Genomic DNA, 16,001 nt, shown 5'->3' with positions numbered 1-16,001 from the left:
AACACAGACAGAGACAAGCAATAGAGACGTTTGATGTAAAATCCCTTGCGCGATACAATAGTTACCATGGCAGCAAATGAGGGTTGAATGACTATCCACCCTATTTTCATCACTTACACAGCCTCTTCCCTTACCTTGACCAGTACATCAGAGGCCAGGACATCTTTGACATCTTTGATGGTGGCTCCAGCCTGGATGTAGTGTTGATCGGGGAACTTGGAGGGCTCTCCTGCCCCAGACTCCACCACCACGTTGAAGCCCTGTTTGATAAGCGCCTGCACTCCGGCCGGGGACAGAGCCACACGACGCTCATTCTGGAAGATCTCCTTCGGTACACCCACTGTCAGCTGCTTATAGGGAATACCTGGAAGAACAGTCACACAATTCTAAGGAAAGTTTTATTCATTCAGCAAAGAGTAATCTGCAAAGATATGTTGAAGAAAACTAGGTAAATCTTAAAAACATCCGTATTCAGAAAACTAGAATATTAAGAAGCTGTGTTGCCATTTTCATATGTTGACATGTATTGTAATACATTTACCAATTTGCTGAAGATGATATCAAGTTGGAGCCTTGGGTTTCAAAACGTATTATGTACAGCATTCAACATTCATAATACAGTTGACCAATTTAAAACTAAATATCTACTACTAGTGATGGGGGGGGGGGGAATACATACTTACATATTGGGATATTATTTAATGATATATCGAATCGTATAGTTTTCACAAGGTCGCACCAAAACTCAGCTTGTTGTCCATTTTTCTTTTTAATTAGGGACCCAATATGTTCTGAGCACTTTTATTTCCACGATTGATAAAAGACTCGTTCTCATGGCTCCACTTGTCCCTCTGCAGCAGACATACGGTGAGAAATGTTTGGTATATCGAATAGCAATACATCAGCCTCCAGTATTTATGTTGCAGTAGTTTATGTGTCGGGGGGCTAGGGTCAGTTTGTTATATCTGGAGTACTTCTCCTGTCCTATTCGGTGTCCTGTGTGCGTTCTCTAATTCTCTCCTTCTCTCTTTCTTTCTCTCTCTCGGAGGACCTGAGCCCTAGGACCATGCCCCAGGACTACCTGACATGATGACTCCTTACTGTCCCCAGTCCACCTGACCGTGCTGCTGCTCCAGTTTCAACTGTTCTGCCTTATTATTATTCGACCATGCTGGTCATTTATGAACATTTGAACATCTTGGCCATGTTCTGTTATAATCTCCACCCGGCGCAGCCAGAAGAGGACTGGCCACCCCACATAGCCTGGTTCCTCTCTAGGTTTCTTCCTAGGTTTTGGCCTTTCTAGGGAGTTTTTCCTAGCCACCGTGCTTCTACACCTGCATTGCTTGCTGTTTGGGGTTTTAGGCTGGGTTTCTGTACAGCACTTTGAGATATCAGCTGATGTACGAAGGGCTATATAAATAAATTTGATTTGATATAGAATCGTGATACATATCGTATCGGCACCTAAGCATTGAGATAATATTGCATAGTGAGGTCCCTGGCAATTCCCTGCCCTATCAGTTACTCTGCACTCATGAATGAGGTGGACTTGGGAGGGGTAAGATATATGATGCACAGTAGTTTACAACAATCGCTGCTAATCAGAGGGACATTTTACACTACTTTGGAGACCTTTGAGACTTCTGTGTACAATAAACCACTCAACTGTCTGTGACAAATCATCCTTATAAGACATAAGCTTCCTCCTCTACCATCTGAACTGTGTGGCCATGTTTGGACACTGGTAGATGCATTCTGCTATCAGTGCAAAATATAAATAGATGACTCAAGAAGAAAGACCCATTGCTTACGACAAAAATATATATATAATACTCTTCATTGGGCACTGGTCAAAATCACATTTTCACCTTTTTATAGGCTACAATTTGTCATTTCTACTAAGAGTGAGTTTACTGTGACGGTGTCTACTGCCTTCTTTGTAAGAAAGATCACATGCCCCCTTCGGAAATTTCCACTCTTGGTCTATAGATAAACAGCATTGGAATGTCTGGCTGTCACCACCCTATACTGACTCAGAGCAGAGTGAACCACAAGACTGACCCCAAGAACAGGAGTTTTAGCTCTAATTGTTCTTCTGAAAGCAAATGACGATTTGCTGGCAGTAATGCGCATTCCAGTATAGATATCAGACATTGAAGTATCAGATAAGCAGTGCTGCTACTGGTTAATGAGGCAGAGATATAAAGCTGATGTGGTTCACCAATAGGTGAAAGCAACAGTTGTGGAGACAACAATGTAAAGATGTGTTTATCAGATGTGTCTTCTCAGATAGCTGCTACGCCCTGGCCCCTTCAGTTGATACTCTGCCAGGGAAAGCATCTGCCAGCAGTCAGAGTGCCAAGAACGTCAATCATGACAGGCCTGTCTCAAAAAGACTTGCAGAGTCCAGCTACAACCACACCAAACGAACACATCAGCGCATAATTACACATACAGGATCACCAAGGCATGTAATGGAGGCTCCTCCAAAAGAGGAAGAGGACCATCCTAGGTGAATTTGATAAAAATTGAAATTTTTTAAAAAGTTTTCATTTTTAGATAAAACTATATACATTCACGTCACCAAATAATTGATTAAAACACACCGTTTTGCAATGAAGGTCTACATTAGCCTCAACAGCACTCTGTTGGGTAGCACCATGGTGTAACCGGAGGACAGCTAACGTCTGTCCTCCTCTGGGTACATTCCACAGATTTACACAGTAATTATGACAACTTCCGGAGGATGTCCTCCAACCTATCAGAGCTCTTGCATCATGAATTTACATGTCAATCCAATCAAAGGATCAGAAAATTAATCTAGTACTGAAAGCGAGAGGGCAAGAGCTGGCTAGCTATATTTGGTTGTATTCACTCTGCTAGCTGAATGCAACTAGCTAGTTTAGCCTACTCAAACACCCGGCTCAAACAAAGAGGGATGCTAGGTGGCTATAGCTGTCCAACACTGGAACTATTTCAAGGCAAGGTAAGCTTTTGGTTTGATTAATTTATTGCCACCGGGGCCTGCCGGTATAACTGCTAAACTGCTTTCTGACTACACTGTACCATGCGATTGTAGAGAGTTACTAACACGTTAGTTCTAGTAGCTACAGTGCTTTCAGAAAGTATTCAGACCCCTTTACCTTCTCCAAATTTTGTTACGTTACATCCTTATCCTAAAAATTGATTAAATTGCCCCCCCCCCCCTCATCAATACCCCATTATGACAAAGCAAAAATAGGATTTTAGAAATGTTAGCAAATGTATTTATTTTTAAATCAAAACTGAAATATCACATTTACATAAGTATTCAGACCCTTTACTCAGTACTTTGTTGAAGCACCTTTGGCAGCGGTTAGAGCCTCAAGTCTTCTTGGGTATGATGCTACAATCTTGGCACACCTGTATTTGGGGAGTTTCTCACATTCTTCTCTACAGATCCTTTCAAGCTCTGTTAGGTTGGATGGGGAGCGTCGCTGCGCAGCTATTTTCAGGTCTCTCTAGAGATGTTCGATCGGGTTCAAGTCCGGGCTCTGGCTGGGAAACTCAAGAACATTGAGACTTGTCCCGAAGCCACTCCTGCGTTGTCTTGGCTGTGTGCTTAGGGTCGTTGTACTGTTGGGAGGTGAACCTTTGCCCCAGTCTGACGTCCTGAGTGCTCTGAAGCAGGTTTTCATCAAGGACCTCTCCATACATCTATCAGGATTAGCCTCCCAGTCCCTGACGCTGAAAAACATCCCCACAGCATGATGCTGCCACCACGCTTCACCGTAGGTCTCCGTAGGTCACCGTAGGTCTCCTCCAGACATGACGCTTGGCATTCAGGCCAAAGAGTTGAATTTTGATATCATCCGACCAGAGAATCTTGTATCTCATGGTCTGAGTCCTTTAGGTGCCTTTATGCAAACTCCAAGTGGGCTGTCATGTGCCTTTTACTGAGGAGTGGCTTCCGTCTGGCAACTCTACCATAAAGGCCTGATTGGTGGGGTGCTGCAGAGATGGTTGTCCTTCTGGTTCACCCATTTCAACAAAGTAACTATGGAGCTCTGTGTGAGGCACTTCTCCCCTGATTGCTCAGTTTGGCAGAGCAGCCCGCTCTAGGAAGAGTCTTGGTGGTTCTTCCGTTTAAGAAGGATGGAGGCCACTGTGTTCTTTGGGACCTTCAATGCTGCAGACATTTGTTGGTACCCTTCCCCAGATCTGTGCCTCGACACAATCCTGTCTTGTAGCTCTACGGACAATTCCTTCAACCTCATGGCTTGTTTATTGCTCTGACATGCAAAGTAGACTGTGGGACCTTATTTCAACAGGTGTTTGCCCTTCCAAATCATTTCAATGTTAACAGGATGCACCTTAACTCCATATCAAATATCATAGCAAAGGGTCCGAATACTTAAGTAAATAAGGTAGATTAGCGAAGGCGAATCGCTAGTTAGCTAGCGAGCTAATAAATGTACTGAGTCAGGGCAAACGTAGCTAGCTAATACCAGTGTTGGTGTAGGTCTAAATCAGCATGTTGTTTGAGCAACAGTATCTTCTAAATCAAAGAGGAATAGGCTAAGCATGAATATGTTGGCTACATGAAGAAACATTTAATGTAGCCAAAGATTATATGGTCCTCTAGGAAACACTGACCATCACTTTGGTTCCAACCCTGTCACAATAACTCCTCCCTGGCATTTTCACTAGTTGTCATGTCAAATAACACAGTATTCAAAGTGCCCACTATTATTTATAGTCTAACAATAGAATAAACATATTTCCATGATTCACACAGTTCACCCAAGTATTTTGATCTAAATAGCAAGTCAAATCGCAATTGCAACATTTGGTTAAAAATAAGGACTAGATTTTTTGCCTATATAGCGCAGCCCTACATGACATTTTCGGAATTATCTCAAATGAGTGCAGGAAATGCAGAAATTGATGAAATGCAGGAAATTATTTTAGGCTGAAATTGAATTGAACAGTATAAAACAATCAGAATGGAGAACGACCCATTGAACAGTTGAAGTCGGAAGTTTACATACACCTTAGCCAAATACATTTAAACACAGTTTCACAATTCCTGACATTTAATCCTAGTAAAAATCCCCCATCTTAGGCCAGTTAAGATCACCACTTTATTTTAACAATGTGAAATGTCAGAATAATAGTAGAGAATGATTTATTTCAGCTTTTACTTCTTTCATCACATTCCCAGTGGGTCAGAAGTTTACATACACTCAATTAGTATTTGGTAGCATTGCCTTTAAATTGTTTAACTTGGGTCAAACGCGTCGAGTAGCCTTTGTTGTCCTTAAGCCATTTTTCCACCACTTTGGAAGTATGCTTGGGGGTCATTGACCATTTGGAGGACCCATTTGCTACCAAGCTTTAACTTCCTGACTGATGTCTTGAGATGTTGCTTCAATATATGCACGTAATTTTCTTCATGATGCCATCTATTTTGTGAAGTGCACCAGTCCCTCCTGCAGCAAAGCACCCCCACAACATAATGCTGCCACTAGAGGTTGACCGGTTAATTGGAATGGCCGATTAATTTGGGCCGATTTGAAGTTTTCATAACAATTGGAAACCGGTATTTTTGGCCGATTTATTTTTTACACCTTTATTTAACTAGGAAAGTCAGTTAAGAAAACATTCTTATTTTCAATGACGGCTAGGAACAGTGGGTTAACTGCCTGTTTAGGGGTAAAACGACAGATTTTTACCTTGTCAGCTCCGGGATTCAATCTTGCAACCTTATACAGTTAACTAGTCCAACGCTCTGCCCACCTGCCGCTCATTGCACTCCACGAGGAGCCTGTTACGCGAATGCAGTAAGAAGCCACGGTAAGTTGCTAGCTAGCATTAAACTTATCTTATAAAAAACAAATCAATCATAATCACTAGTTAACTACACATGGTTGACGATATTAGTTTATCTAGCGTGTCCTGCGTTGCATATAATCGATGCCGTGCGCATTCGCGAAAGAGGACTGTCGTTGCGCCAACGTGTACCCAACCACTAACATCAATGCCTTTCTTAAAATCAATACACAGAAGTATATATTTTTAAACCTGCATATTTAGCTAAAAGAATTCCAGGTTAGCAGGCAATATTAACCAGGTGAAATGGTGTCACTTCTCTTGCGTTCATTGCACGCAGAGTCAGGGTATATGCAACAATTTGGGCAGCCTGGCTCGTTGCTAACTAATTTGCCAGGATTTTATGTAATTATGACATAACATTGAAGGTTGTACAATGTAACAGGAATATTTAGACTAAGATAAAATACTGAACAGTTCCGTATTTCAATGAAATAATAAACGTTTTGTTTTCGAAATGATAGTTTCCGGATTCGACCATATTAATGACCCAAGGCTTGTATTTCTGTGTGTTATTATGTTATAATTAAGTCTATGATTTGACAAGGCAGTCTGACTGAGCAATGGTAAGCACCAGCTCGTACGCATTCATTCAAACAGCACTTGTGCATTTTACCAACAGCTTGTCGCTGTGCTTAAAGCATTGCGCTGTTTATGACTTCAAGCCTATCAACTCCCGAGATGAGGCTGGTGTAACCGATGTGAAATGGCTAGCTAGTTAGCGGGGTGCGCGCTAATAGCGTTTCAAACGTCACTCGCTCTGATACTTGGAGTAGTTGTTCCCCTTGCTCTGCATGGGTAACGCTGCTTCGAGGGTGGCTGTTGTCAATGTGTTCCTGGTTCGAGCCCAGGTAGGAGCTAGGAGAGGGACGGAAGCTATACTGTTACACTGGCAATACTAAAGTGCCAATAGTCAAAGGTTTATGAAATATAAATTGTATAGAGAGAAATAGTCCTATAATAACTACAACCTCTTCCCTGGGAATATTGAAGACTCATGTTAAAAGGAACCACCAGATTTCATATGTTCTCATGTTCTGAGCAAGGAACTGAAACGTTAGCTTTCTTACATGGCACATATTGCACTTTTACTTTCTTCTCCAACACTTTGTTTTTGCATTATTTAAACCAAATTGAACATGTTTCATTATTTATTTGAGGCTAAAATGAATTTATTGAAGTATTATATTAAGTTAAAATAAGTGTTCATTCAGTATTGTTGTAATTGTCATTATTACAAATAAATGTAAAAAACATTTTTTTTATATATATTTTTTTTATATCTGCCGATGAATCGGAAATTGGCTTTTTTTGGTCCTCCAATAATCGGTATCGGCGCTGAAAGATCATAAAATCGGTCAACCTTTAGCTGCCACCCCCATGCTTCACGGTTGGGATGTGGTTCTTCAGCTTGCAAGCATCCCCCTTTTTCCTTCAAACATAACAATGGTCATTATGGCCAAACAGTTATATTTTTGTTTCATCAGACCAGAGGACATTTCTCCAAAAAGTATGATCTTTGTCTCCATGTGCAGTCTGGCTTTTTAATGGCAGTTTTGGAGCAGCGGCTTCTTCCTTGCTGAGCGGCCTTTCAGGTTATATCTATATAGGACTTGTTTTACTGTGGATATAGATACTTTTGTACCGGTTTCCTCCAGCATCTTCACAAGGTCCTTTGCTGTTGTTCTGGGATTTTCGCACCAATGTACGTTCATCTCTTGGAGACAGAACGCGGCTCTTTCCTGAGAGATATGGCGGCTGCATGGTCCCATGGTGTATATACTTGCGTACTATTGTTTGTACAGATGAACGTGGTACCTTCAGGCCTTTGGAAATTGCTTCCAAAGATGAATCAGACTTGTGGAGGTCCACAATTTTTTTTCTGACGTCTTGGCTGATTTCTTTTGATTTTCACATGTCAAGCAAAGAGGCACTGAGTTTGAAGGTAGGCCTTGCAATACATCCACAGGTAAACCTCCAATTGACTCAAATGATGTCAATTAGCCTATCAGAAGCTTCTAAAGCCATGACATAATTTTCTGGAATTTTCCAAGCTGTCTAAAGGCACAGTCAACTTAGTGTATGGAAACCTCTGACCCACTGGAATTGTGATAGTGAATTTCTAGTGAAATAATATGTCTGTAAAAAATTGTTGGAAAAGTTACTTGTGTCAAGCACAAAGTAGATGTCCTAACCGACTTGCCAAAACTATAGTTTGTTAACAATAAATGTGTGGAGTGGTTGAAAAACAAGTTTTAATGACTCCAACCTAAGTGTATGTAAACGTCTGACATCAACTGTATGTTTTGCCACTGCAGCGTCACGCACTACTTTTATTATTCAAAAACATAAAACACAGTTAAATACCATATATATATGGTATATATATATATATATACACAGTGAGGGAAAAAAATATTTAATCCCCTACTGATTTTGTACGTTTGCCCACTGACAAAGAAATGATTCGTCTATAATTGTAATAGTAGATTTATTTGAACAGTGAGAGACAGAATAACAACAACAAAATCCAGAAAAACGCATGTCAAAAATGTTATTAATTGATTTGCATTTTAATGGGGGAAATAAGTATTTGACCCCTCTGCAAAACATGACTTGGTACTTGGTGGAAAAACCCTTGTTGGCAATCACAGAGGTCAGACGTTTCTTGTAGTTGGCCACCAGGTTCGCACACATCTTAGGAGCGATTTTGTCCCACTCCTCTTTGCAGATCTTCTCCAAGTCATTAAGGTTTCGAGGCTGACCTTCAGCTCCCTCCACAGATGTTCTATGGGATTAAGGTCTGGAGACTGGCTAGGCCACTCCAGGACCTTAATGTGCTTCTTCTTGAGCCACTCCTTTGTTGCCTTGGCCGTGTGTTTTGGGTCATTGTCATGCTGGAATACCATCCATGACCCATTTTCAATGCCCTGGCTGAGGGAAGGAGGTTCTCACCCAAGATTTGACAGTACATGGCCCCGTCCATCGTCCCTTTGATGCAGTGAAGTTGTCCTGTCTCCTTAGCATAATGCTTCCACCTCCATGTTTGATGGTGAGGATGGTGTTCTTGGAGTCATTGGCAGCATTCCTCCTCCTCCAAACACGGAGAGTTGAGTTGATGCCAAAGAGCTCCATTTTGGTCTCATCTGACTACAACACTTTCACCCAGTTGTCCTCTGAATCATTCAGATGTTCATTGGCAAACTTCAGACGGGCATGTATATGTGCTTTCTTGAGCAGGGGGACCTTGCGGGCGCTGCAGGATTTCGGTCCTTCACAGCATAGTGTGTTACCAATTGTTTTCTTGGTGACTATGGTCCCAGCTGCCTTGAGATCATTGACAAGATCCTCCCGTGTAGTTCTGGGCTGATTCCTCACCGTTCTCATGATCATTGCAACTCCACAAGATGAGATCTTTCATGGAGCCCCGGGCCGAGGGAGATTGACAGTTCTTTTGTGTTTCTTCCATTTGCGAATAATCACATCAATTGTTGTCACCTTCTCACCAAGCTGCTTGGCGATGGTCTTGTAGCCCATTCCAGCCTTGTGTAGGTCTACAATCTTGCAGGTCTACAACCCTGACATCCTTGGAGAGCTCTTTGGTCTTGGCCATGGTGGAGAGTTTGTAATTTGGATTGATTGCTTCTGTGGACGGGTAACTTTTATGCAGGTAACAAACAGATTAGGAGCACTCCCTTTAAGAGTGTGCTCCTAATCTCAGCTCGTTACCTGTATAAAAACACCTGGGAGCCAGAAATATTTCTGATTGAGAGGGGGTCAAATACTTATTTCCCTCATTAAAATGCTAATCAATTTGTAACATTTTTGACATGTGTTTTTCTGGATATCTTTGTTGTTATTCTGTCTCTCACTGTTCAAATAAACCTACCATTAAAATTATAGACGGATCATTTCTTTGTCAGTGGGCAAACGTACAAAATCAGCAGGGGATTAAATACTTTTTGCCGTCACTGTGTGCGTGTGTGTATATATATATATATATATATATATATATATAATATTTTGGCCATATCGCCGGGCCCTAGCTGGAACATGCAAACAGCCAGCAAATTCTGGCTATACAGACACACACCTCATCACATTTCTGACTCTAATTGCAGGTTTTGCTGGCCGCACAGTCAAGAGAGAAGGGGGTGGGAAGAGGAAGACCTGTGAGTGTACGCTGTAGTATCTATAATATGACCTTGGTTGGTTGCAGCAAAAGCAAAAAAAGAGGCGGCAAAAGAAATGGCCCCTGCCATGCTTCCTCTCCGGACAACTACCAAGACATCCATTGTCTGAGTAAGCAGGCGACTGTGGATGATAGGCTACATGTTTGTCCAAAATCTATGGATAACATTTTGATCAACGATCAACTAAGCATAAGAGAAGGCAATCCTGTGTTTTACATTGGTGTGTATGTGCCTTGCAATTGCTATTGTGCTCAAGCTGTTACCTGGGTTACTGTAGCATAGTGCTGGGTGCTGTCGGAGGGAGAGTAGTTATGCTAGTTACCTGGACTGGCGCAGCGGTTGAGAGCTTGCTGAGTCCTGAAGAAGCGCAGGCATGGCGCCTTCACTGACCGGGCACTAGCCTGGAGCCGAACACAGGCCACCCCACTGAACAGTGGAGCAGAGCAGCTGGTAGCCACCACACGCAGAAGGCTTGACGCCATCGCAGACACACAAGGAGGAGCAGTGCAGCCGGATCGACCTCCTCCTATAAACACACACACACCACAACAAGAGAAAGAGAAGAGGGGGGCAAGACTGTGAGAGAGTGAACTGTGAACAGTAGAGAAACCGACTGACCTATCGTGGCATGCCCATGTTCCTAAACAAAAGCCCCTATACCACTGCTTCAGCTGGTCTATCTTTACACACAACTCTGTAGTTAATACAATAAGAATGTGCCCCAGTGTGCTATACACAGACATGCCCATTTAACCTAAAATCATGCAGCAACACGAAAATATGTCCTTATACTGCAAGTAAATCATTGCTAGCGTCACAAATATACCCGTTTAACTGTTTTCAGCATGTGTCAGTTCAACTAGTAATAGGGGGAGGGGGGCAGTCAAGGACACTCCAAATATAATGTCCACAAACGTCCGGTGACCCTGTGTAGCTGTGTGTAATATGTTTGGCTTAGTCACTTCAGAGGCCTGATGTGTCGAGATAAGAGCTGTTACCAGAGTGAACCTCTTGACTGGAAGACTCTGGTGTGGTTCAGGCCCTAGGGGGTTCCAGGCAGTATCAATTAGATAGTACACCATTACAGAAAACAGGGTGAGTTCAACAGAGTTGTATGGGCATTCAAAATAATGATCCCAGATATTTAGTGCCTTTCTATCCTATATAATATACAGTGCTTTCAGAAAGTATTCAGTCCCCTTGACTTTTTCCACATTGTTACATTACAGCCTTATTCTAAAATTAATAAAACGTTATTTTTTCCTCAATCTATACACAATGCCCCATAATGACAAAGCAAAAACAGGTTTAGAATGTGTTATTTTTTACATTTATTTTTAATAAATTATGGAGTAATCAGACACTTCACTCTGTACTTTGTTGAAGCACCCTTGGCAGCATCAAGTCTTCTTGGGTATGATGCTACAAGCTTGGCACACCTGTATTTGGAAAGTTTATCTTTCTCTGTTCATCTTTAACTCGATCCTGACTAGTCTCCCAGTCCCTGCCGCTGAAAAACATCCCCACAGCAGGATGCTGCCACCACCATGCTTCACCGTAGGGATGGCGCCAGGTTTCCTCCAGACCTGACGCTTGGCATTCAGGCCAGAGTTTTCAATCTTGGTTAAATCAGACCAGAGAATTTTGTTTCTCAACGGTCTGAGAGTCTTTAGGTGCATTTTGGCAAACTTCAAGCGGACGGTCATGTGCCTTTTACTGAGGAGTGGCTTCCATAAGGCCACGACCATAAAGGCCTGATAGGTGGAGTGCTGCAGAGACGGGTGTCCTTCTGGAAGGTTCTCCCATCTCCACAAAGAAACTCTAGAGCTCTGTCAGAGTGACCATCGGGTTCTTGATAACCTTTTGACCAAGGCCCTTCTCCCCGACTGCTCAGTTTGGCCGGGTGGCCAGCTCTAGGAAGTCTTGGTGGTTCAAAACTTCTTCCATTTAAGAATGATTGAGGCCACTGTGTTCTTAGAGACCTTCAATGCTGCAGAACTGTTTGGGTACCCTACCCCAGATCTGTGCCTCGACATAACCCAGTCTCGGAGGTCTACAGACAATTCCTTCAACTTCATGGCTTGGTTTTTGCTCTGACATGCACTGTCAACTGTGGGACCTTATATAGACAGGTGTGTGCCTTTCCAAATTATGTCCAATCAATTTAATTTACCACAGGTGGACTAATCAAGTTGTAGAAACATCTCAAGGATGATCAATGGAAACAGGATGCAGTTGAACTCAATTTCTAGTCCCATAGCAAAGGGTCTGAATACTATAAGGTAGATAGATACACACTTTTTTACATTAAAAAAAAACTTTTTTCGCTTTGTCATTATGGGGTATTGTGTGCAGATTGAGGAAAATGTTTTACTTAATCAATTTTAGAATAAGGCTGTAACAATGTTACAAAATGTGGGAAATGGAAGGGGTCTGAATACTTTCCGAATGCACTGTAAATGTCAGATATTGTGAAACCATGAACTTGAGAGTGCGTTTACTGTATAGGTTTACAATTCATTAGGCCTAGTTTACCAACCAGTTTCAGTGCTAGAAGGAGGAATGCATTTGCTAATGCTACAAATTCTGTCCTGACATAGCTAGTTAGCTACTGAATGAAGGCAGACATGCTACCTGCAGATTAAACTATAATGTATTGCACTATATGCTGATCAAGCAGATTTCATAGAAACTGGGTTTCCTTTCCCTTTCCACACTGTAAACTTCAACTTGTGTGTGACCTCATTTCTTCAGAATACCAAAATTACCGGGCTTAATTTAAAAACTCTAAAGTTAGCTAGCTACCGAAATACATACCACGTCAGCAATATGATTCGCCTGGCAGGCTTAATAAACCAAAACCGTCTACTGACCATTGTTGTTCAGCTATCTAGCTAGCTAGTCCAGCCATATATCTTTGGTCTAACGTTAACTACCTATGTCGCTTTTGATGTGAATTTAAGTTTTATGACATATACGTTAAATCGGCATTTATTTGTTTATATTGCCAATATAATTATGCAAACATACGTGCATAGCCATCTCACGAGCCAACAAAAGCGAATGACGAAAATAATCACATTCATTCATTGCAACAGCACCAATTTGCCATTTGGGTTATGATAGATAGCATATACTGATTATTTGCTGTGTAAAAATGCATGACATTATTTGTAGTTTTCGCCTCAAAATACTGTGCATTAGCTGGACAGATAGCGAGCCATCTGTTCAGAACGGATTTAGAGCAGTTGCCGACCATCACTTCCCTTTTTTTAATTGAATGAAAGGACTCGGCAGCAAAACTAGCTAACGCGAATGCTAACAAACAAAAACTAAGCTTTTTTTGCATCAAACTGGAGGCCATCGAGGCTTTTACTTTCCACAACACAGCTGTTTGTGTGTAAAAAAAATAAACCAACAGGTCTAAAAAATAAATAAGCTTTCTTTAAATAACACAACTGACCTTTGCAGACTGTCTTGATTTTGTGAACCACAGCACAGCCGAAAATTATTTCCAACCGGAAGAAATTACATGAATTGGACAGAACCGCCCACTTCATACAGTCAACAACAGTACAGCATATTACCTACCAGGGTATTGAAATATATCATTTTGAATAGACATTTAAGCGTTTTTGAGGTGGTCACCATAATGATCAATAGAAGGATTTACTCCATACTTATTTGTCAAAGTGATGTTCAAGAATAAAACGTTGAATTGTGGGTTTATCTTTTTTGATCATATTGGGAACATAATGTAGCAATTAAATCATGGTTGCATAAACATATAACATGAAATAAGATGTGGCTTTTCTTATCTTTAAATCATGGTTGCATAAACATATAACATGAAATAAGATGTGGCTTTTCTTATCTTGAGAGTGAGTAATTAAAAAATAATACCAAATATAGACGTTGGTATTTCTGACGTCTGGATGTTTGGCGTAAGATGTTAATGTCTACAGCAGATGGTACTGTTGGACACTTCTAAGTAGGCCAAGCCCTCCAAACTGGGCCAGTTATTTGCCCATGTGGAGGCTGCAACAGTGGATATTTACGATTTGAATGGGAGACATGAAATACAAAACATTAAGGACACCTGCTCTTTCCATGACATAGACTGACCAGGTGTATTCAGGTGAAAGCTATGATCCCTTGATTGATGTCACTTGTTAAATCTCTTACAAAAAAAGTCATATAGGAATCCAGAATGCAGAAATGCAGAAATACGAATGCAGAAATACGAATCCTGCAGGAAAACGAATATCTCAAAGGATTTTGTGGGCCACTTCCCTGTGGGACAATGTCTGCAGGAATCCTGCAAGGTCCAGCAGGAATCCTAAAGGTAGTCCTTCAGGAGAAAAATCATGCATGAATCCTGCAGATAGTCCTAAAATAAATCCTGCATGATTGTTTCCTGAAGAACTACATACAGGACTCCTACAGGAATTGTCCTACAGCAAAATGGCCCCAAAATCTTATGGGATATGCTGTAGGTAAGATTCCTGCTTATAATTCCACAAGCTTTTCAGGGCCATTTTCCTGTAGGACAACCTGCAGGGTCCCCTCATCATCCTTCATAGAGAAGTTACTGTAAGACAATACACATTTTCAAAAGAATGGACAGAAAGCACAAGATATCAGATTCCATTGCAATTCAATTATTCAATGCAGCAACAAAGGATGAAAAATAATGCATGAATCCTGCAGATAGTCCTCAAATAAATCCTGCTTGATATTTTCCTGAAGGACTACAATAAGGAAGGGTCTTACCTATAGGATATCCCACAGGATTTTGGGGCCATTTTGCTGTAGGACATTTCCTGTAGGAGTCCTGTAGGTTCTGTAGGACAGGTTACTGTAGGTCAATACACATTTTCAAAAGAATAGACAGAAAGCACAATATATCATATTCAATTGCAATTGTATTATTCAATGGAGCAACAAAGGATGATTTTGATTGTCCATTTCAGCTCCAGGGTTGTATAAAAGATGATTCCTAGGAAAATCACCTGCATGGCTGTCCAGTGCTGCATCCTGTGTTAGTCAGTCTCACTGTTGTTCATAGGCTCGGTCTTAACTGGAGAGGAGATAAGAGGGGCAGCGTTCATAGGATGTAACAGCAGAAACTGTGTGTGTCAATGTTTGGCTCCGTTTTAACAGTTGTTATAGAAATGCACCACTAATGACTCAAACTCAATGTAAATTAATCAATCTTTATTATCACGGCCGGAGAGGTTCACAAACTCAATCCAAGCTTGATGAAAACTCTTATAAGGGTGTTCCCTTTCAGTCCTTATATACTGCTACACAAGCAAGTCATATAAACATGATTTACATTACTCATTATTAATTTTTGTTTCTGCATGTGACTGACATGGCTTCTTCTCTCAAAGCTGTGACTTTGAAACCGACATACTGCCCAGAACAATGTTCTGGATTCCTCCCATGTACAATCAATCAGATTGTACAGTCAATCAGTCACTCGCATAAACTCAACAGAGTTGGTTATTAAAAAAACAGCATTGATCTGATATACTGACATTTTCTGTTCGTGTGTAACAGCTGAAACACAGTATAACAGCTGAAACAGTGTATTTTGTTACCTTCGCCTGCATGTGTGTCCAGTGCTGCATCCTGTGTTAGTCAGTCTCACTGTTGTTCATAGGCTCGGTCATAACTGGGGAGGAGAGGAGAGAGATGAGGGTCATAGGAGTTCATAGGATATAACAGAAGAAACGCTGTGTGTGTTTGTGTGTGTGTGTGTGTGTGTGTGTGTGTGTGTGTGTGTGTGTGTGTGTGTGTGTGTGTGTGTGTGTGTGTGTGTGTGTCATGAGGGATAGTGACAAAGGAAATAACAAGTAACAGTTAGGTCATACTTACCAGAAAAGTACTTACTGTAATAAATCTACATCAATGAAAGGGGTCATCTTG

The 16,001-nt window shown here is 41.3% G+C and overlaps 1 protein-coding gene across 3 annotated transcripts in view; it reads right to left on the bottom strand.

The window, feature by feature from the left end:
- The window catches only part of LOC139422852 (NAD(P) transhydrogenase, mitochondrial-like), an 81,248-nt gene extending 65,484 nt beyond the window's left edge, over positions 1-15,764 (bottom strand). Inside the window, exons 1-5 of one of the 3 annotated variants that reach the window (XM_071174266.1) lie at positions 15,674-15,764; positions 15,080-15,147; positions 14,841-14,910; positions 10,390-10,593; positions 135-364 (exon numbers count right to left, since the gene is read on the bottom strand). In XM_071174266.1, coding sequence (XP_071030367.1) covers positions 135-364; positions 10,390-10,593; positions 14,841-14,910; positions 15,080-15,103 — 528 coding nt within the window. In that variant the 5' untranslated portion in view covers positions 15,104-15,147; positions 15,674-15,764. Of the gene's footprint in view, positions 1-134; positions 365-10,389; positions 10,594-11,065; positions 11,110-13,530; positions 13,605-14,840; positions 14,911-15,079; positions 15,148-15,673 lie in introns of those variants that run through there. The other 2 variants (XM_071174267.1, XM_071174268.1) reach the window with 2 other exon arrangements.
- Positions 15,765-16,001: the final 237 nt, after the last annotated feature.

The sequence above is a fragment of the Oncorhynchus clarkii genome, chromosome 12 (genome assembly GCF_045791955.1).
Source record: "Oncorhynchus clarkii lewisi isolate Uvic-CL-2024 chromosome 12, UVic_Ocla_1.0, whole genome shotgun sequence".
Taxonomy (NCBI): Eukaryota; Metazoa; Chordata; class Actinopteri; order Salmoniformes; family Salmonidae; genus Oncorhynchus; species Oncorhynchus clarkii.
This window is presented reverse-complemented; position numbering and strand designations above follow the sequence as displayed.